Source organism: Podarcis pityusensis (genome assembly GCF_964106645.2).
Source record: "Podarcis pityusensis genome assembly, chromosome: 4".
Lineage (NCBI taxonomy): Eukaryota > Metazoa > Chordata > Lepidosauria > Squamata > Lacertidae > Podarcis > Podarcis pityusensis.
Genome location: NC_138027.1, coordinates 75,147,945 through 75,170,414, shown reverse-complemented (window position 1 = coordinate 75,170,414; position 22,470 = coordinate 75,147,945). Strand labels below are relative to the sequence as shown.

At 42.0% G+C, this 22,470-nt stretch overlaps 1 protein-coding gene across 4 annotated transcripts in view; it reads left to right on the top strand.

Moving 5' to 3' along the window:
• Positions 1 to 2,661: 2,661 nt before the first annotated feature.
• CRACDL (CRACD like) overlaps positions 2,662 to 22,470 on the top strand; it is a 56,969-nt gene continuing 37,160 nt past the window's right edge. The window contains exon 1 of one of the 4 annotated variants that reach the window (XM_081003950.1): positions 2,662 to 3,078. Coding sequence is in view for 2 of the 4 variants with exons in the window: in XM_081003948.1 (XP_080860074.1) it covers positions 19,488 to 19,594 (107 nt within the window). In the remaining 2 variants the exon portion in view is untranslated. The other 3 variants (XM_081003949.1, XM_081003948.1, XM_081003947.1) reach the window with 3 other exon arrangements.

Genomic DNA, 22,470 nt, shown 5'->3' with positions numbered 1-22,470 from the left:
AGAGTGCAATTTCTACAGTTGTATTATATGCAGTCTTACGGACGAACGTAATTATTGTACTAGTCTGAAACAATTAGTACACCCACTGAATCAACTGAGCCTTACAAATGCTACTATTAGACCACATCACTTGATAACTAAAAGCTTTTCAAAACTGATTACTTAATTGGGAATATAAAGGTGAAACAAAGGTAAACAAACTATTGTCTTCTTTATGTAATTGTGTGGGTGTGGTTAACATGGTACAGGAAAGTTTGTTCTTTCCCACATGGTGCAGCTAAGAAAACAGAGAGTGTATCAGTCATTGCACATTGTTCTCTAACCTCCCCCCCCCTCCAAATTCAGAAACAAACCTGAGCTGTGCAGAATTGTATTAGAAATCTGGCCAACATTCTGCATCCTCCTCAGTGCCTTGGACCTAGTGTTCTTCGGGAGAATTGGGGGTCTGGAAAGGAATGGAGGCAACAAGCAACAACACAGTGCAGAATATTCAGAAGGGAAATCGCCAAAACTGTCCTTTTCTTTTTCAAACCGCAAACAGGGGAATCATATTTTAAATTAGTCCACTCACTATAAAACAGTGGTTCCCAACCTTTTTTGGGCCATGCCCCACCTAAGCATCTTTAAAATCCTGATGCCACCCCCGTGACATATAATTCTTATTCAAAAAGTGAACTCCACGTGGAGGAAGCCTAAAAGGCTATTCACTGTTAATAACTCATTATCTAATTGATCCCCTTAAAAATCAAATTGCCCCCCCCATGGGGTGTGTTGCCCATGTTGGGAACCATGGCTATAAAACAAACACATTTGTTTTATTTGAGATGTGTGTTTTCAGAATCCACGCTATTCCGGTGACCGTAATTGGTTTGTTTTTAATAATTTCTAAATGTTATATTGTTCATAACCTACCCTGGGACCTGGTGAAGGGCAAGTAGTGTTGGTATTGATGATGATTTTAACAACAACAAACACCACCACTACTCCCTTAAGAGGAATATCTCTTCTGAGAGGTAAGATGTAGGGCACACAGATAATGAAAATCTCCCCTCCCAGTCTGAATGTGACCACCTCAGTATATACTTTATTCTGCAAGACTTGCTCAAATAAAATATTTTTTCCATTTTTTATTTTCGTAGATGATGTGTCTATGCAAATTACAGTGGTACCTCAGGTTAAGTACTTAATTCGTTCCGGAGGTCCGTACTTAACCTGAAACTGTTCTTAATCTGAAGCACCACTTTAGCTAATGGGGCCTCCTGCTGCTGCCGCGTCGCCGGAGCACGATTTCTGTTCTCATCCTGAAGCAAAGTTCTTAACCTGAAGCACTATTTCTGTGTTAGCAGAGTCTGTAACCTGAAGCGTATGTAACCTAAAGCATATGTAACCCGAGGTACCACTGTAAATGTTTATTTTCATAAACTGATTTGATGAACCTATAAAGCGCCACTTTTGCTGCCAAATGTCTTCACTAGACATAGCTATATTGTTAGAAGAATAATTCTATATTGTCAGTAGAATAATATATGAGAGAAATGTGATGGTATTTTAACAACTACGATTTGGGGTGATAACCGAATATGTTTTCTAATTCACTATATATCCCAAACCTGACAGCAATAGTCCAAATTAAATATATTCAGTCACTCATATCCTCACATTAGGCAAACCCACTACAGTAGTTAAGATAAAATGTGAGGGCATCCACCTGCCATCTGCATACTCTGAGTAGACCTGCTGAAATTAGTAAAGAAATTTATTACAATTGATATACCCTGAGTATGATTAACACTGAATATCAAAAAATTTTCATTTGAGGATCTTTGGCAGTTAAACAGGACTTCTCTTAACACTCTTCTAAGACTTTTGTTTGTGTGGAACTTTCAACTTGTTTTCCTTTGCCTGAAACAGAATTCCCACATCCGGCTGCTTTGATCAGCGTCGTCACCAGGTAAATAAAGCTCTTACTGCACACGGAAATGGAATTTTCCTTCTTTCAGAACTGTTCTACGATTCCACACTCAACTTTAATCTTCCTTGGACACTGCTCTCTCTGCAGCTCAGCGGCAGAGCCCATACTTTGCGTGCATAAAGTCCCAGCTCAAAATCCTGGCTGGCTGAGTTAGAAATACTCGGGAGTAGAAGGACGGACCTCTGCCGTTTTATAAGTATTTTCTTCTTCCAAAAGACAGTAACCGTCGCTTGCTCTCGCAGCGAAAAGCGTGACTGCAAAGTAGCAAGTTGATGGGCAAGAACAATTTCTTATGCCAGGACAAACATGGTAGCTTCTGAGGTGGCAAGTCGTTGTCTTCCCATTTATTTTCAAATCGATCGATTTTATTCATGTTTAGGTCAGCAGAACTATACAACCAAGAACCTCGCAACATACTGGTGGTCATCACAACCTCCTACAAGAATAAAAGTTATGCAACTCTGGTTAATGGAAGATAACCCTCCCATGTCTTACTTTTGACCTGAAAACTACCCACACGCAGCTCAGGTAAAACACCTGTTCGCTGGCTGGGTTCATATTCCAAAAACCACTGTATTCGGTGGCGAAGGTGGGAATTCCTTTGAACTGAAATCGAAGAACCTGACAAACGGAGGTTGCCACCCGAGGACATGGGAGCAAACGTAACGGGACTTGCTTCCGAGTAGACCGGGGAGCCAAGTGACCGACTACACTCTCCCGCCAAACGAGAGGCGCGGCGGGCAGCTGGAGCCCAGTCCCAGCTTTCCCCGCGCTTTATCCGCTTTCTTGAGGCTTTTCCTGCCATGGGCGGCAACGCAGGGAGGAGGAGCGGCGAGGCCAGGTTGCGTTGCCTTGCAGGGTCGGTCCCAGGGCAGGCGGGGCTGCTTAAAGCGAGCCTCGGGCACGCTCGCTCCCTTCCCGGCTCTAGCCAGAGCCAATGAGCCGCTCCTCGAGCGCCTGGCTCGCCTCGCTGGCAGCGCCGCCCGGGGCAACACACTCCGCCTCCTCAAGGTGCCTGGGAGGCTCCCTTCCCGCCTCCAGTTGCAGCCGGTTCGCCCGCTGACTGGAGAGACCCCGCGTTGCTGGCGTGCGTGTGAAGCAGCAAGGTGGGTGGCTGGAGGGCCGGGTAGCGTTGCAGTTCAGGGAGTTAGTTGCTAAGGGCGAGTTTCCGCGGAGTTGCAAGCAGCGCACCTGCCTTGCCCTGGCGCGCGGTTCACCTTTCAGCGCCGCCATAGGCGAGCAGGCCAGGAGTTTTTAAACCTCTTCGGCTTCCTCTTCCGCGCGGCCCAGTCCTCTCCGCGTTTAGTTCAGTCAGTAAGGGCTTAACTTTCAGGTAAGTGCTGGGACCTGCTTTCCTGCAACCTGCGCTATTCTTAGCTGTGAATGGCCTCTGGGATAACAGCCCTGTGAGAGCACCATAGGATGCTTCCTTATCCTCTTGCTAGAAATTGAAACGGGTTTTTCGTTTGTATGCTTGAGATCCCTTAGCCTGGGTTAGTTATCCTGGAACTACCTTCTTGTGTTCACTATCTCAGTGGTTAAATAATAATAATAATAATAATAATAATAATAAATTTTATTATATGTACCTTGCCCATCTCAATGGGTTGCCCCAGCCACTCTCGGTAGCTTCCAACATATATAAAAACATAATAATATGCTGTATTACACATTTAAAGATTTCCCTATACAGTGGTACCTCAGGTTACATACGCTTCAAGTTACATACGCTTCAGGTTACAGACTCCGCTAACCCAGAAATAGTGCTTCAGGTTAAGAACTTTGCTTCAGGATGAGAACAGAAATCGGGCTCCGGCGGCACGGCAGCAGCAGGAGGCCCCATTAGCTAAAGTGGTACCTCAGGTTAAGAACAGTTTCAGGTTAAGTATGGACCTCCGGAACGAATTAAGTACTTAACCTGAGGTACCACTGTACAGTTGGAAGGGGCGATTCTCCTTTTCATTTCCAGCAAAAGATAAGCAGGTTAGAGTTTCCTTTTTCCCTTTTTCATTGTGTAGATGGAACCAAACACCAGTCATGGAAGATCATATCTCTTTGGGCTAGTTAAATGGTTTTTATTTTCATATAATAATAACCAGGGATTATTAGAACTTTAGTAGAAGGCTGTGAAGAAACATGCATGGAAGGGTGTTTTAACACCACGTTTTACTACTTCTGATCCATGTTGATAGTCAGTTAATCAGTGGTAACTAATCTGCATAAAAGTTAGTCCTATTCCTATCTGCTCAGAGTAAGTCCCGCTGAATTCAGTAGGGATTACTTTGAGGTAAATGTGTATAGGATTGCATCCTAAATGATAGTAAATACACATTCTGACTGTAACTGTTATTACGGATTAATCCCAAATAGAAGAGGAGGTGCCACCCTCATCCTTATTGATGGAGCTGATCCACTTTTGCATGTAGCACAAGAAAGATGAAAAACCTTTACATCTTGACCCTAAGCAAGTCCCGCTATATGTATGGTATCATGAAAAACTCCTCCATGTATTTATAAGAATAACGTTTTTAACTAGAAGTCATTTGCTGTTTGGTCAAAAGCTATGACTTCATTGACCATTTTTAACTGTTAGACCTGCTTGGAATTATTATGACACAGGACTAGTAATCCAGTTCTGTACCCATTTTGGAAGTAAGGTTCATTGAGGTACGAATTACAGATATACATCTTCGCAAAGTGTTAGAAGGTCGTGCAACAATCTTTATTAAACTACATTTTATTTATACAGCTATGACAGTACTTATAAGAATATATATATTAAGTATGTATGCAGGAGAATCTTCATTATTTCAATCTTAATGTCCAAATTAAATTTGTATACCACAGATTCATGATCAGCATCATTGCAGAGTAGCTATTTAGTAACAGCTTTATGAAATCAATGGGATTTAAGGCTGCAATCCTAGCCCCACTTAATCTGGGAGTAGGCCTCACTGAACTCAGTAGGGCCTACTTCTGGGGACCGTGCTGTTTATGTGTTTTAAAGTTTGCAACTCTAATAGCAGTTCCATTTATGTAAATCTCTCACTGAGTATTTTGGAAGCTGCCTCCTTTTCCCTGTCGATGTGTGAGGTTTCGGTATAGGTGGATGCTCACGTTCTTTAAACAAGTCAACATTCTGTTACCATTTCGGTTTACATTTTTCATCACAGTATTTCATTCCTTGAACTCTTGTTCCCTAAACTCTTGTACCAGAACAAAACATCAAAACATTTTAAGCTGATAGTATAGAGCACCCAAGATACCGACAAAGCTTAAGATTTCAGTTGCTCTAGTTTCCATGCAGGTTAACCCATCTGAATGGGCAGAGGCAGCGCATCTGTATGTGCAAAGAAATGCTTATGTAGATCTGATTCCTCCGCAGAATAAAATTGGGTCAATTCATTTGTTTATTGCACTGTGTTATTTACATAACACATATGTGGCTAAATGTATGTGCAGTGAATACGGTCAACTCCCGATTTGTGCAGGAGTTGAGTTTTGAGTCATCGTCCATCCCCTTTTCCGGCCATGTCTGGGTTGCCATGATGTGCGTGGTCACACGTCAGTTGGATGCGTGTAAATCGGTCATTTCCCATGCATGCCAAATTCATATAAGAAGCGGACCTTAGAGTTCATTTGATACATTTAATATATAACTGGACAGCTTTATTTGGTATGTTATGCATGGGCATAGCCAGGATATTTTTTTAGATGGGGCATGCTTTATGTTAGGAGGGGCAGAACTGAGTTATCTGTGACACAATTGGTCAGTTAAGTATTTTTATTTACTTACTTGATTGAGGGTGGGCAGTTGCCCCCGCCCCCCTAGCTATGCCCATGATGTTATTGATTATCAAATTTGCACTGTATTCAAGCATTCATTAAATCAGGAGTGGGGAATCTGTGACCTCCAGCTGTTGTTGGACTCCAACTCCCATCAGTGCCAGCCGACATAGTCAGTAGGTGGGAAGGATTGGAGCTATAGTCCAGCAAGAACTCGAGGTTCACAGGTTCCCCATCCCCACATTATGCTTAAGCAAGATGTGCATAAGACTAAGTTGTACAAAAGTGTTAAAATGTTTTGGATTTGATTTATTTTAACTTCTTGAGGCCTGAATGTAATATACATTCGAAAGCTAAATCTCCATATACAGAATTCTCCTCCTAAGGTTCAGCACTTCTTAGCAAGTGGTGTCTTTGCTTATGAGCTGCAGTGCAAAGTTGTGTGTTATGTTTTCTGTTGCATAGATTGTGAACAAAGTAATCCACAGATGTTCTGAGGAAATATAATGATGCAATTCAATTGCCCTATCCAAATATTTATCTCACAACTCATTGGGTTGCAGATTGTTTCCACTTATAACCACCTGAAATCTCCAACTTGTTTTGCATTTATGCAAATTCTCGAGTAGAACTCTCAATCAGCAGTTTTCACAGGGCAAAGATTAGGAGAAAAAACAGGACATTCTTATATTTGTTTGCCTTCTAGCTGTGTAATCATTGAAGAAAAGACGGCATGGTAGGCTTATCATGGGAGGGGGGAAAGTACTTTTATCCTGATCTGGCACAGAAACAGGAATGTTGCTTCCTTGTTTTGCTGGCAGATTAGTTTTTTACAGTGTCTTGTTTTAAACACAAACTATCAGCACAATTCAAAGTGCTGGTGCTGACCTTTAAAGCCCTAAACTGCCTCGGTCCAGTATACCTGCAGGAGCGTCTCCACCCCCATCGTTCTGCCCGGACACTGAGGTCCAGCGCTGAGGGCCTTCTGGCGGTTCCCTCGCTGCAAGAAGCCAAGTTACAGGGAACCAGGCAGAGGGCCTTCTCAGTAGTGGCACCCGCCCTATGGAACGCCCTCCCACCAGATGTCAAAGAGAAAAACAACTACAAGGCTTTTAGAAGAGATCTGAAGGCAGCCCTGTTTAGTGAAGCTTTTAATGTTTAATAGACTATTGTATTTTAATATTCTGTTAAAAGCTGCCCAGAGTGGCTGGGGAAACCCAGCCAGATGGGCGGGGTATAAATAATAAATTATTATTATTATTATTATTATCAGTTGTTTTCTTTGTAAAGAGAAATATTTTTCAAATGAATTGATCTTTCTCAGAGGCTCTTCAGGTCAAGTAGCTTATCTCCTTACTGTAATTTCTAATTTTTCCCTTTTGGTTTATACTGATTGTTTATACCTGGGCTTCTTTGTATGTTTATATATATTTGTTAGTTTCTTGATAACAATATTCAGTGAGCAAATATAATAGCTTAACAACATTTTTCAATACAAACACACACCGAGGTAACACAATTGCAGCCCTGAACATATCCACTGACATAAAGGCATAAGTAATTTCATAAGGCTAAAACATACGTCCAGCTGACAGAGATTAAATCCTTTTAGTACTAAATTAATTGCAACATTAAAACGATATAATCCTAAAATACTGGGTGAATAGTAGAGGCTTTCCTTAGTTCTGGGGGTTGGACTAGATGACCCTTGGGGTCCCTTCCAACTCTACTGTTCTGTGATTCTGTTTAAAAAAAATACTATCTGTAGGTGCTAGGCAGACTTCTTGGGGTAAAGGGGGAGACATTCTGTACCTGAATTGTCTTGATGCTGCAAGATAATTCAGAGGCGGATTCACTTAGCACTTTGGAATACAGGACTGATCAAGAGAATAATGCACCTCCAATTATTAGATATTTCTTGAATAGCATAATTAGGGAATGCAACCTCATGCTGAGGTGGTTCTTTGAATCGGGGAGGGAATGACTGGGAATTGACCACTCTGTGTTTTCTTCTGGCATGTTTTGTGCTCATCTGATAAATGCACTATCCTGAACTTTTAGAAATGGGATAATTATGTTAGAAGTCCCCAACATGGCATTTTTGCACTCCCGTGCATACAACCAGCTTAAAGGCCAAACCACACATTACTTTTCTAAAACTAAATAACCAAAATAACCCTTTTAGATAGCATAATAGAAATGCGTTCTCAGTTGCTGTGCATGTCCCAGCGGCTAGGTTTTCTCTTTAGCAGTTGTGGAAACAGCTGTTGGAAAGGAATCACGCCTCCACTTTTGCGTTTACTGCAGGGAAACCCATCTATTTAAATGTTTATATGCCATTAATAACAAGCACTGTACATTTATTTTGCCATTTAAATTTAAGTACTTTTTGTACAGTACAGTACTTGACTTTAAAATGATGTAAATGGCTCTTAGGTATTCAGTACCGAACAATTAACCAAAGGCACTTAATTACAAGGCACCTGTATAATTGTTCATCATCTCAGTGAAACCACTGGTAGTAAACTGTCATGCTGGTACCCTCAGCCTTATTTTAAAAATAACAGTATTCCGGAATACATACTGGGGAGTGGAGGTTAATTTAGAACAGGACATGCCTGTTTAAGGCCACAAAATAAAAATGCCTTAAGCAATCATTGGTGCTTTACAGCTTCCTAATTTCAGTCCTTTGGGCATGCTGAGGATGTATCAGGGACACGATTGCTAGTTTTCCTTAGAAAATGGCTTATGCACTGAGTATTATTTTCCTTTTAGTAAGGGCCAGGGTATGAGAGTAAGTAAACCCAGCTGATTCAGTCCCTAGTGTTTGATCTATTATTATCCTAGCTTGAAAATTGCACAACTGAACACTTCAAATAATTCATGTTTCAGAGCAGTAATGTTAGGCTGGATGACCTAATATCAGTTGATTTTTCAAGCTATCAGGTAGTTATTATTATTATTTTATTATTTATACCCCACCCATCTGGCTGGGTTGCCCCAGCCACTCTGGGCGGCTTCCAACACATAGAAACATAATAAAACATCAGACATTAATTTTTTTTCGATACAGGGCTACCTTCAGGTGTCTTCTAAAAGTTGTGTAGTTCTTTATCTCCTTGACATCTGATGGGAGGGCGTTCCACAGGTAGGGCACCACTACTGAGAAGGCCCTCTGCCTGGTTCCCTGTAACTTCACTTTTCACAGCAAGGGAACCACTAGAAGGCCATTTGAGCTGGACCTCAGTGTCTGGACTGAACAATGGGGATGGAGATGCTCCTTCAGGTACTCCTAAGGCCAGTGCAGCAGGGGTGAAGTGGGGTGGGGTGGAATGGCAATTTGAATAGTAGTTAAGTGAACTGCAAATACGAAACATTCATTGATAACTTACTGTACTTTCAGCAGTTTTTATCTTTTTTAAAAATCTAGATCTGCTCCCGTTCACACATTAGCAATAATAAAATAAAACAGCTCAGATGTGCTCCAGTTCTCCTAAAATATCTCCTCGCAGCAAACTTCTCTAAAGGGAAAGTGACTGTCCAGACAAGTTGAGACTTTGCCTAGCTGCCTCTTGCCATACTAGAGTTCAAAATTACGTAGTGTCAAAACGAAGGAGAGGCTGCTTCACGGTGGGGCAGGGGAACTTAGCGTGCTGTGACATAGGGAACATTTGCTATTATTTGTTATACACATTAAAGCACCTAATGTTTTCTGTGTTCTGTACAGATACTAAAAGATAAGGCTATCTGTAACCTGCAATAGGAAAGGAATGGTGGAGGGGGCAGGTTCACCTTCAGTGGCTGATGGAAGGGGCCAGGCTGGGCCCCCATTTGCCACGATGCTTTTCCTGGTATGTAGTGATTAAGTGCAGGCTCCCAGTGGCTCTTGGTCTCTCTGCAAGTGACAGAGGCCCCAGTGTGCCTCCCTTCAGCAAGGTAACTGGCAGTTGGTGCAGAGTGCATGTTGCCTACCTTTGACTAAGACAGGTTATATGGCCAACTTTTCATATAATTGTAGAGTTGGAAGGGACCCAAGGGTCATCTAGTCCAACCCCCTGCAATGCAGGAATCTCAGCTGAAACATCCATCACAGATGGCCATCCAGCTCTGCTTAAAAACCTCCAATGAATGAGAGTCCACAACCTTTCTATAGAGATGACTGATCATACAAATCTGTAGTTTTTGGCTTACAGGTTCAGTATCGAAGCAAGATTGATATCTCAGTTAGGTCTCACAGAATTGCCCTTTGAATACTATAGAACTAGGTTCGCTCAAGGGACTCATTTACTTAAGGGGCAAAGTCATTCCATGCATGTCCTTTGTTTAAAGCTTATGTGTTACCCTTAACTGGAGACATTTCAGAACGACCTAAAAAAATTAAAAATCACATAACCTTCTTTTCTCCTTGTGTGGAGGAACAAGACGTACATAAGTTAATAGCTTACTTACCACTTACTTGCCTTTGGATTGCAAACACTTCCAATGAGATTTCCTTCTGTTTCATTGTAAGTAGGAGATAAAAAGGTTCAAATAATCACCCTGATAGCTCTATGCTTTTTTGCCACAATAAACTAATATAACAATGCACTGTAAACCTACATGATCAGCTTACTAAGCTTGAAAATTTGTGAAGCTGTTTTAACTGTTTATAAATGAATTGTCCTCCTTTTTCAGGGGAGAGTAAGTTTGAATAAATAAATATTCTTTATTTATTTAAAGTGTTTTAAGCTGTTTCTAATGCTGTGCCCTTACAAAGTGATATGCTGAGGAGTGAGAGACAAGGTACAATTAGTCACAGCAGAACAGATGTGCAGATTAATGTGAGAAATTGCCGTGATGACACAAACTATTTATGGCATGACAGAGATGTTGCTTGTGTTGTGACCACAATCCAGATAAACTGGAATTCTTTCATAATAAATCAACTTAGATGCCTCAACATCACGGGGAAATAGGTAACATGCTTGTGTTCAGGGGTAGCCTATTGAAGTATCTTGTCCTTGGAGCTGAGTAGCCAATCTATACATTATGCAGAATAAGGTGACAGGATTCTGGGCAATGCCAATGAAGACTACAGGTGGAGGACTCAGTAAAACCCTACATCTGTTGCTCCTCCACTTAAAATATGGCATCTGTACATACTAAGTTACTGAATCGCTGAGAAATGTTCAACTTCTTTCTAATGTACCAGATTTCATGCAAGGACAGTCAGAAGTATGTTTCTCACCCTTTTACAGTCCAGAATGCTACCATCTCATCCTGCATAATGCATAGAGAAGCTGTTGGACCCCTGTTGCCACTATTGTTTATCCTAGTAATAGAAATGTTAACTAGAGAAATACAAAAAATAATAACGATGAAACAACAGGAATTAAGGTTGGGCAGAGAGAGTACAAAGTGGAAACCTTTGCGGACAACGTTGATGTTGGAAAATCCAATGGAAAGCGTCCCAAGGACCAGGGCCATCTTTAGCAGATGCGGCACCGGGGTGCAAATATCCACCCAGCGCCCCCAAATTACCACGGATGGGGGGGCGAAGCTGTGCACTGCCAGCCATGGAGAGGGGCGCAACTCTCCCCCATGCCGCTGCAGGAGAGCAATCGCTGCAGAGGCTTGGGAGGGAAGCTGCGCGTCCACCAGCCATATGGTTGATGGGGCACAGCTGGCGGGTGTGCAGGGAAAGGGGAAGCCACCGGCAAAGCCGCACAGCTCCCCCACTCACTGGGGCACCCCTGAGAGGCCGTCGCCCTGGCGCAACACACCACTAAGCCCAATGGTAAAAATGGCTCTGCCAAGGACAATACAAACTATAACAAAAATTGGCAACTTAGCCGCATTCTATATAAATAAGAAAAAAACAAAAATGATAGCTAAAAATCTAGACGCACAGGCAAAAGAAAGACTTGAGAATATTACGGGAATTAAAATGGAAAACAATTAAATATTTGGGGATATGGATATCAGCTAAGAACTTAAACATTTTCTGGGATAACTATGTTAAAATCTGGAACGAAATAAAAAAAGATGTAGGAAAATGGACTAGAATGAACCTTTCTTTGTTAGGAAGAAAGCCTTTCTTTTGTTAGGCAGTCAAAATGAATGTTTTGCCCAATATGATCTTTTTATTTCAAACAGTGCCAGTGATAAATAGCCCAAACAGTGGAAGAAAAACTTGACCAACTTGATTTGGTGGGGTGGGGGGAGAATTCCAAATTACGCAAGTTTAAAATCTGACAGATGTAAGAGGGGGCTTTGCACTTCTGAAGACTTTCAGTCTCAGGAGTGAAAGAAGTGAGCTTATTCACAGGAATGCATACTGACCAGGTGAGCAGCTGTATCCCTCAATAAATTATATACTAAGTGCCCCCCCCTTAATCTTTCCCCTGAAGTGCCTTCAGAATTATCATAGAAGCACAAGGCTTCAGGTCATATGCATAGCCCTTTAAGCCTAAATGCTATCTGCTTATTGGTGAAGTTTCACATGCAAAATTGTTTCTCTTGTATAGCTCACAATTGGAGAAAGTTTGTCTGCTACACTTGAGCATGCAAGGATCTAGTCTAATTGAGCCCTATATCTGAACAGAGATTTTGGGTGCAAATATATGAGACCTGAAGAAATCTATCATGTAAAAAAACAGCCACACGGATGAGAATTAGACCAGGGCTCGTTTGTTTTTATCTTTTTGTCTTAGTGCAAATGCATTACAGTATTATGTAATTTTGTTTATGAACTATTGGTATGGAATTCAGAGGATAGGTTAGACATTTTTCAGGGCCATGTCATAGAAGAGTGGGTATAGTAGTGGAAAAACATTGGAAAAATAATTTGTCGCTGCAGATTTATTTGCATCCATGAGACTGATTTGAACTCTATACAGTGGTACCTCGCAAGACGAATGCCTCTCAAGACGAAAAACTCGCAAGACGAAAGAGTTTTTTGTTTTTTGAGTTGCTTCGCGAGACGAATTTCCCTATGGGCTTGCTTCGCAAGACGGAAACGTCTTGCAAGTTTGTTTCCTTTTTCTTAAAACCGTTACAGTAATACAGGGTGCATTGCTTGAAGAGGTGCAGTTGCGACTTGACTTCGGGGAGCAACTCATAGCACGCGGTGTGGTAGCCTTTTTTGAGGTTTTTGAAGATTTTTTTGAAAAAATTGAAATCGTGCTTCGCAAGACGAAAAAACTCGCAAGACGAAAAAACTCGCAGAACGAATTAATTTCGTCTTGCGAGGCACCACTGTACTAGGATTTCTTCCAATACCATATTATTTTTGAACTCTGCTTTCATTATGGCTTTTTGTGTATGATTATTTTATATTGTGTCTTTTTTTTAATTCTTGTAAGTCACTTTTGTTCCTTTTAGATTAAAAACCTGGGATATAAATCATAACAAACTGTCCCAGGTGCGGCTTCTAAATTTATGTTTTTGTGGAAAGTATGTGAGAAAGGATGGGTATAATTATTTTCTCCATAACACTTAGTAATTGAGTTATCAAGAAACCCTATTTCTGTCTCACTATCTCCATGAATAATTCAATACGTTGCACTATTTGCATTGGATAAATTACAGTTACTCTGTCTGTAAAAACACACACATGATTATCTGCTTTTATGAGGAACCCTTTTCTCATTTTAGTGAGAAGAAGTATATTCTATTAAATTTCAGTTTAAGATCTTCCCTATTATAGCACTAGAATGATGGAATCTTTTAATCAGGCAGCTTGTCTTTGGCAGCTTTTCAGTGCTATTCTTGTGGCAATTGAGAAGCTATTCTTTATTTCCAAGTCTGAATAACAATGGGCTAGAGCGAAAATGGCGGTGTTGCTTGGTTACATTTCATCGCTTGGGAATCAATGCTCCACATGGCTGGATCCAAACTCCAAGGAGATTTCTCAATAATTTATTAGTGATATGTGAGTGAGTAATGTCATATCTTAATTACTGTAGAAGTATCTTTCCAATTCACTGTGCCAATAAAAGGGTGCCCCCCCCCCCCCCCCGTAAAAGTGTCTGTTTTGGTTCAATGTCACTTGCCTTACATTTTACTTGTTCACACTTTGGAGCTCCAAGTTTTAATGATACTTTTCTTCGGTTGAGGATTCAGGGCTGACATGTGCTATGTAATATATTACTTTAGCACTTGTTGAAAGAATGTAATTCACATCGGACTCCAATGCTAAGGTTTTCTGCTCAGCTATCTGAACTTCTGAGGCCGTAGAAAGAACTAGGATTACAGTGGTACCTCGGGTTAAGTACTTAATTCGTTCTGGAGGTCCATTCTTAAACTGAGACTGTTCTTAACCTGAAGCACCACTTTAGCTAATGGGGCCTCCTGCTGCTGCCGCGCCGCTGGAGCACAATTTCTGTTCTCATTCTGAAGCAAAGTTCTATAATAATAATTTTTTATTTCTTAACCCGAGGTACTATTTCTGGGTTAGCGGAGTCTGTAACCTGAAGCGTATGTAACCCGAGGTACCACTGTGTAATGTTGTGTCAAGACATTATTCTCATGTGCAAGCAGAAACATCAGAATTGATGAAAAGAAGAAGTCGTTTTAGCAGTGTGTGTGTGTGGTTGTGTGTGAGAAGCACTGTAATGATGGACTGTATAGTCTCTATATCATTTCAAGGAATTTCTTGTGTTTTTTCTTCACTTGAATTCCACAGATTCCAGGAGATATACTTCTGTTTCTAAGCAAGTGAGTTTGACGGTCTAGTCGCAATGCTCTTATTTTTAAATCTGTTCAATTAAAAGTTAATTGAGCAAGTTCAAAGTTAATAAGTGCACTCTGATACTACAGGGATAGTGGTTTGTTTTGCTCCAAACACACCAAAATGATAACCTAAGGTTCTTGACTTTCTGATCATGATTTATTTCCCTTAAAGTAGGTGGCTGGTGTGATTGGCAAATTTCAGACATTACAGTAAACTGTAGTTAAAGGTTTGCTATACATGAGCCAATGTGTTTAGGATGGGGGTCAGCAGGTACAAATCCCTGTGTCAAATCTGCCCCCTGCCCTTGCCAATACAGAAGCAAGAGAAGGGCAGAGAGGGAGAGACATTTCTGAAATTATTTGGGTACCAACAGGGGTGAAGGAAGGCGTCGTGACACCTGGGGCGGGCATCATGACGTAGGGTGCATGTGCGGTGCATGCGCCGTACGTAGTGACGTTGCACATGCGCTGTATAGCGGTTTGCCGCCAGCGCCGTACAGATGGTGCCGGGATCCCTCCGGCGCCACTACAGCTGCGAACTGAGGATCCTTAATTCATGGCTGCAGCCATGAGCAGAGGATCCTGGTGCCGGCAGCAAACTGCTATACAGTGCATGGGTGGCGGCGCTACGTACAGCGCATGCGTGCGACACCACACATGTGCTGTACTTAGTGGTTTGCTGCCAGCGCCAGGATCCTCTGCTCGCGGCTATAGCCACTAACAGAGGATCTTCCAAAGGCGGCTGCGGCGGCTCGATGGCTGCTCGCGCCACCGTGAGCCCCCACGGGGTGACTTCTTGTCACCCCCGCAGGCATGGAACCCGGGGCGTACCACCCCCCCCATGCTCCCTGTTGCGATGCCATTGGGTACTAACAAGTAACTTTGGGTAGTGGGAGTTGTGGCCTTTTTCACAGATTCGCCTTCCATCAAAAGCAGTTGCTGATGACAGATTTAGGGAAAAGGCACACAAAAACAATAAAACTGTTAAAAAAATAAGTGCAAACATTTAATCCTAGTGGAATTTCCCCCTAATTTAGTTCTTTTTCAAATTGACAGAACAAATCCCTGCGTGATACCTGTTGTTTTTTCTTTGCACAAAGCCTGTTATTAAGTCTGTAATTTCGTTTTGAGGCTCCTACGTTATTTTTCAGGATATGTACAAGGGTTTATATATCCTTTATTTCCAAGGAACTGGGAAGACTGTATAAGCTTCCTGGGCAACATCCTCTACTCTAAGAATTCAGGTCAGGAACTCCCTCCCTGTTTCCTAGCAACTCATAGTGGTGCTTTCTCCTTTGACTGTGAAATCATTCAGAGGCAGAAACCGGGATCATTTGCAGGGCCCAAGGCAATATTGTGCATACACTTGAGACAGCACAGTAGCATAGCATGACGTCTGACTTTCTGAAAAGGCTGTGCCTCTTAGCTGTGCCTCTTAACTTGAATGGACTCAACATTACAGTACTTTGGAACCCTTTCCTGTGAACTTGAAAGTACTAGCCTTTTGCTTTTATTCCTCCTCAGTTGATTGGCAACTGAGGAATGCTTGTAGCCCTTCATGTTTTACTGAATCTGACAAAACAAAATACTTATGCAGGTAAGCAGTTGGAGAGAAAGTGCTGCTATTGATTTAACTGTAGGATAACTTTGTAATGTGTTAATGGATTTCTTGTTTATGCAGGCAAATAACACTGAGCGGTGCAAACATTGTTCTGTTGTATTTAGTTTCATCAGGTGGTCCGTCACTTTTGTTGCGCCCATATTGCAGAAAACAACCTTCATTCTGGTTATAGGATATGTTTAGTGAAAAATAGCTAGCGTTCAGTGCTAAGCAGTTTTCATTCCCTCCACAGGAAGTGTTACATTGGGGGTTACAACAGTGTATTTGGTGTTTCGCAATTCTGTAATTATTTGCTCCAGTGATCGACATGAATTTCTGTTCTTTTAAGAATACTTTGAATTAACTGCTTTTCAGCTTCATCTAGCTTATTTACTTTATGATTAATGGAATACAGACTGTTCTTATGTTTGCTTTTTTTTTAGTTTACAAGTATTTAATAATTGCCAAAAATGTATTAAATACAGCCTTAAAACTTTTGTTGTTGATATCCAAAATGAATGCTCATCTAGATGATTAGTCCTATGACACCCTCAAACTACTTTAGCCTTTGCAGGGTGGTTTCATAAGGGAAAGTAGTGCGGTAGATAGCCCACTGGTAGTAGAATGACATTTCTGCAAGGTTTTAGCTTTGCCAAGTTAGAAGAGCGTTCCTCACTACGGGGAAAATTGCAAGCTTGGGGACTTATCTGCTAGAGAGAATGAGTATGTTGTGAGCACAGAATATGAGAAAGAAAAGGGAAAAGTTTTCTTTAAACTGCTGTATGATCGTACGTATACTTTTTGGTGCTAACGTGGAAAGGGGTCTACCTCTGAAAGGGTACACACCCACCTACCCCAGAGTGGATTAGGTTGGCTTTTGTACTGCATGTCAAGGTCAAGGGTGCCCACGACACCTTCTCTCTGCTTGTGTGGACTGCTGTCATGGAGCTGACATCAGCCTGTTTGTTTAACCCCTCATTGATATGTTTTGACCTAGTCCTTTCATCTATGCATATTTTTATTGTTAAATTGTTTAAAGAAATTTCATAAGAAGCGAGTCATAGTGAGAATGAAATAAATTAAATGATTTTAACTCTGCTCTTCAGCCAAAAAGACTTGCAGAACACTTATGTGGGGGGGTGTGCTCAAGTCCATGGGCCAAATTCGGCTTGCCAAGCCGTTTTGGACAAACCATGGCCACTTTCCCCCATGTGCTGTGAATAAAAGGGAGATTAACAGCGAGCACTTGCTGCACAGCAATGGGAAAAGGGGCAGCATTTTAAAAGCACAATCTTTTGATGCAAATAATAATCGGGAGCACAGGTTCTTTCTTTGAGTTACCAGTTTGAATTCAAGCTGGAGATGCAAAAGATCTCACTCTGCAGGGGCTTGCTTGCAAGCACTGCTCGGTGGTTTTAGCAAGCCCTGCTGAGATACCTTGCACCATGGAGTTCCTTAGTGCAAATGATCCTTGCTCAAACCAAAGCAAGACTTCCGCAAGCCAAGTGATTGATGGGCAGTATCATGCTGCTGTTGCTGTAGTAGTAGTTCCCTTTGGAAGAGGACCTGGAGTCCAGGCTCTCTGACAGTGGGGATCCCCTGCCCTCTCCTCAGCAAGACCAGAACTGTGAGGCAGAGATGAGAGTACCTAAAGAGCGCCAGCTCATGAAGTTGTATGACGGGGCAATGACTAAACACAGCAGTAAGGGATGAGATGGTGCTGTGGTCTAAACCACTGAGCCTCTTGGGCTTGCCAATCACAAGGTCAGCAGTTCGAATCTGCATGACGGGGTGAGCTCCCGTTGCTTTGTCCCAGCTCCTGCCAACCTAGCAGTTTGAAAGCATCCCAATGTGAGTATATAAATAGATACTGCTGTGGCAGGAAGGTAAATGGCGTTTCTGTGTGCTCTGGCTTCCGTCATGGTGTCCCATTGCTCCAGAAGCGGTTTAGTTACGCTGGCCACATGACCCAGAAAGCTGTCTGTAGACAAACGCCAGCTCCCTCGGCCTGAAAGCGAGATGAGTGCCACAATCCCATAGTCGCCTGACTGGACTTAACCATCCAGGGGTCCTTTACCGTTTTACCTTTAAATACCACAATGCCTGTCTGAGAGCCAGGCTCTCCTCAGTAGCTTGTGAGGCGGGCTGCTTTTCATGAGTAGACCTGTGCCTTGTTAGCCCAGATGACTGGCAGCTGTGCAGATGGTGGGGCTCAGAAGATCTTGTATAAAAGTTACCAGTCTCTGCTGAAGAGTTGCTGGATCAATACCTGTTCATCAGCTTTGGCACCCACCTTGATCTTCATACTGAATTTCCCTGACCCTGAATTGTGTCTTGACCTGACTTACCTCTTACTGCTCTGAGTCCTGACCTTGGACCCGGGGTATCACTTTCTGCTTTGAACCTTGGCTGTGGATTGTGACCTAACCTTTTGCACCTAGATACACCCGGTGGAAAACACCCACAACCTGGTGCCACTGGGGGTTCTGGAAAGAGGGCAGGTGGGGTGGCCCTGCCCGCTTGTTGAAGTGGTGCACAGGGACTGGGGAATTGCAAAAGCCATACTGGTAAGCAAATCCTGTTCCCTACCCCTGGTTTACAGCAATCAGTGAGGTAGTCCCTGTCGTCAAGATTAGCATTTTTGCCATCAGGGTTACAGCCTAACAGAAATGGCACAAAAGGAAAAAAGGATTAGGAGGGAGGATGAAAGAAAGAAAAAGCAAACTCAGGGATTTCTTCTTAATTACAACGTTCTTAAAGTGTTCTTTTTAGAAGGGAGTGGCAAAGCAAGCTCCCTGCAGCTTTTCCTCCTTTGGCTGATAGATGGGCCAGGTTGCTCTCTCCCTTGCCATAATGTTCTTTCTCAGAGTTGTTATTTTATGTGCAGCAACTTTTGCTCAGGTACGTTGAGGAGAAGGAATGACTGGTCAACTAGCTTAAGACCATTATATAGCTATGCACCCTGTCTTCTGTGCAATCTCAGGATTTAGATCCCCCCCCCCATTTATTATTGTTAGTTTGTGGACTTCCCCAAGTGTGCTGTTAACATTATCCGGTTACGTCAAAGGCTCCTGTGATTCCAAATTACCGCCACAGGATGAAATTGTGTTGCATCTCTGTATGATCGTCAGATCTGGCACTGCATCATTCCAATCGGCCGCTATGTCAAGTGCCACTGGTTTGATCAATCACTTTGAGGAGAGATGCAGCAGGATAGCCTCTGTTCAGCGGAGACCACGTCCAGGGTTTCTGCATGAGCTATTGTTGTAGGTTTGCTGCTTTCCAAGAATCTAAGAAGCTGTATTATACCATTGGTTGATCTAGCTCAGTTTATTTGCATTGACAGGCAGTAAGTCTCTAGGGTTTCAGATTGGTTTCTTTCTCAGCCCTATCCTGGAGGTACCTGGAACCTTCTGTATGCAAGCAGGCATCCCATCACTGAGCTTTACAGCTTTCTCCCACGAATCAGCATGTACCCCCTTATCAGTGACTCTTCTGGAAACTGCAGATTGGTTTCACTCAAGGTGGGTAATTCTGACCTCTACACCCTCTGAAATTACCCAGCTGTGTAAGAATGAGGCATAATTCCAATTTTTAATTCAGAAAAAAATCATATATGCTGTCAAACATTTGTACAGTACTTCAGTAAAACAGGGAACATTGTGTTTAAATAGTGCGTGAGAGTCTCTGGCAATGTGATCCGTTTTAGGTCTGATGCTCTGCTTATGCCTCTGGCAGTCTGCTACACACATAAGATGACTATTGTGTCAGCTCCTGCTATATGCAGTGATATATGCTCACCATAAACACCTCCCTTGTTCTCTTTTAACGGCAATGGTGTCCACCTGAGAGATGTCAGAACTGATCTCCTGCTGAAAAAAAAAAACCCTGGCTATATATGTGTATATTCTTCAGAAGTGGAAATGGCGACATAATGTTCAAAGAAGTTTAAAAACGCATAATGATGGACCATCGAAGAAGTTAAAAGTGGGTAGTAATGCATGCCGATAACAAAAAAGAGTTTAAAAAATACTGTGTAGGACCATGCAGTACTGCCATTTTAAAAACGGCCTTTAGATTTGGCTTGACTGTTAACGACTGATACTCATTCATCGGCAGGGAAGACCAGTTCAGAATGCAGGTCACACCTACCTGCCAGGGTGGAGGCTGAGACCTGTATTCTATCTGAGAGCATCTTGTGTGTCAAGAGAAAGAAAGAAAAACCTGGTAGTTTTGAATTTCAGAAGAGGAGAAAGGAGCCTTTGAACTTGCTGGAAAAGGTTGATGAGACTTTCTGGCTGCCCCCATTTTGCTTATAGGAGGATAACTGTGATGCTAGACTGATCTTGCATGAATAGCAACAGCAGTTTTCCCACTCAGCACACCTTTCTCACAACGGTACAACCTGTACTCTTGGAAATAAAAAAAGGTTTGTTACAAAGAGCACCATAAACGCACCTAACTCTTTTCACAAGAGGACTGAACTTTAAAATGCATCCTTTGTTGTTATCTGCCATTCTGCTTCCTGCTGATCTCTCCTTCGGCTGCCTGTATATTTAGAAATTCACTGTTGGGTTGTTTATTTTTCCCCTTGCTGCTTGTTTTCCTACACTTATGGTTAGCTAACTTTCATGAATATGAGAAAATGCTATTGGGTGTAGTCCTGTAAATCTTACGAGGTATGCCTAAATCCCATTCATATCCATATGTGTTTAAGTCCCGGTGGTTTCAATGGGACTTAGGTGTGTCTTAAGTTTTCTATGAATTGCACCACTCTTTGTTTTCTTTAAATATAGGGTGAATAGGGAAAGGAAATGGCTTCAAACATAATATACAGGTGCAATGAAGGAAATACCGCACTTCCACGAAAAATGGGGTATGGTGCCCTTTTAAAAAGCGTTCATAAAAGGTACACCTGTTAGTTTTTAGGATAATTACATAGAACTCCTTCTAAACTGAAATATTTATACCAACAATAATTGAGCTAGATTTAAAAATATCAGAGAGCTTTTTGTCTCTAAAATACATTCTTTTTTCATGTTCAATTCCTGAGTTTAAAAAATATGTATACAGTAAGCCTGCAACTTATATGGGGATAACATTCCAGGGATTGTGCCTAAAGCCAAAGTCACATATAGTCAAAATACATTGGGTTCAGTGGTGGGTGGGATTGCCAAAATCTTTTTTCCTGGATGCCCATCCTCTTTCTGCCCCCCCCCTTTTTGTTTTCAATTATTTTGCCAAGCACGTACATCTGAATGCACACAAGTTAAATGTGCATAAGTTGCAGACTTACTGTATAGACTGAATTAGAGTGAATATGTTAGTTTAAAACAGTCACTGATAATGTTATTATCACAGTCTCTGTACTTTCTGCATTTCATTTTTCTCTGGCCTTATTTCATAACACTTCATGCATCTGATGAAGTGGACTCTAGTCTGTAGAGGCATATGCAGAAATAAATTTGTTGGTCTTTAAGGTGCCACAAGGCTAGTTTAATTTTCAAACTTGCTATCACTTGTTTACCTTGAATATAAGTGGTTTTGGTTTCTGTTGAAGGATGGGGAAAGGTTTAGGGTTTTTGTGTGTGTGTGTCCTAGAATATGGTCCACAAGCTGTATTCAGGGGCTAAAGCAGTCAAGAGTTGTTTCTGAGAGGGAATGAAGCAGGTGGAAGAAGTGATGCAACACAAAAACGTTTGATGCATCTTTTCGCAGAGAGTTACAGGTTAATAAGCTCTGGGTTGTTCTGCTTTGCATTAGATCCTCGGGGAGTTGGTGAGATGAGGGAATGTGTTTACCACATAGTGGTTATTGTTAAAGTTAGTGGACTGTGCTGCCTGGGGAGATTTCAGTGGGCTCGGATCTTACTACCTGTGTTTCCACTTCCTAGATCGTGAGTGTCTGTGTGTCTATAGTATTGGGGCACAGACGCTTGTTAGGCTTTAGGAAAAAACCCACACACGCTGGGGACAGTGTGCTCTCTCTCTAAGTTCCATTTCAGACTGTTGCTCTGTGCTGTTGCACACTTGATTTCTTACTCCTTTCCTGTTGCAACCTATTGTTAAGATGACTAAGGAGGTTCAGCACTAGAGCTGCATACATTTCTTCCTTCTGCCAGAGCATTCCATGTGACTGTGGGGTCAAACTTTCTACAGAGGGGGCAAGCAAAGTTGTGGCAATCAAGATGCTGAGGTGAGGCGAGAAATGGATTCATGGCAGAATATTGATGAACTGCAACGCTTCAGATATTCTGATATTCCATGCTACTCTAACGCATGTCTTTCCACCAAGCCCCAAATACCCTGCAAGTAGAACATAGTAATTTGCTACTTTTCCTGTAAAATTGTGGAAGTAGTTGTTCAGTGTTTGTGACGCAGAAATCTCAGAGTAATAGTGT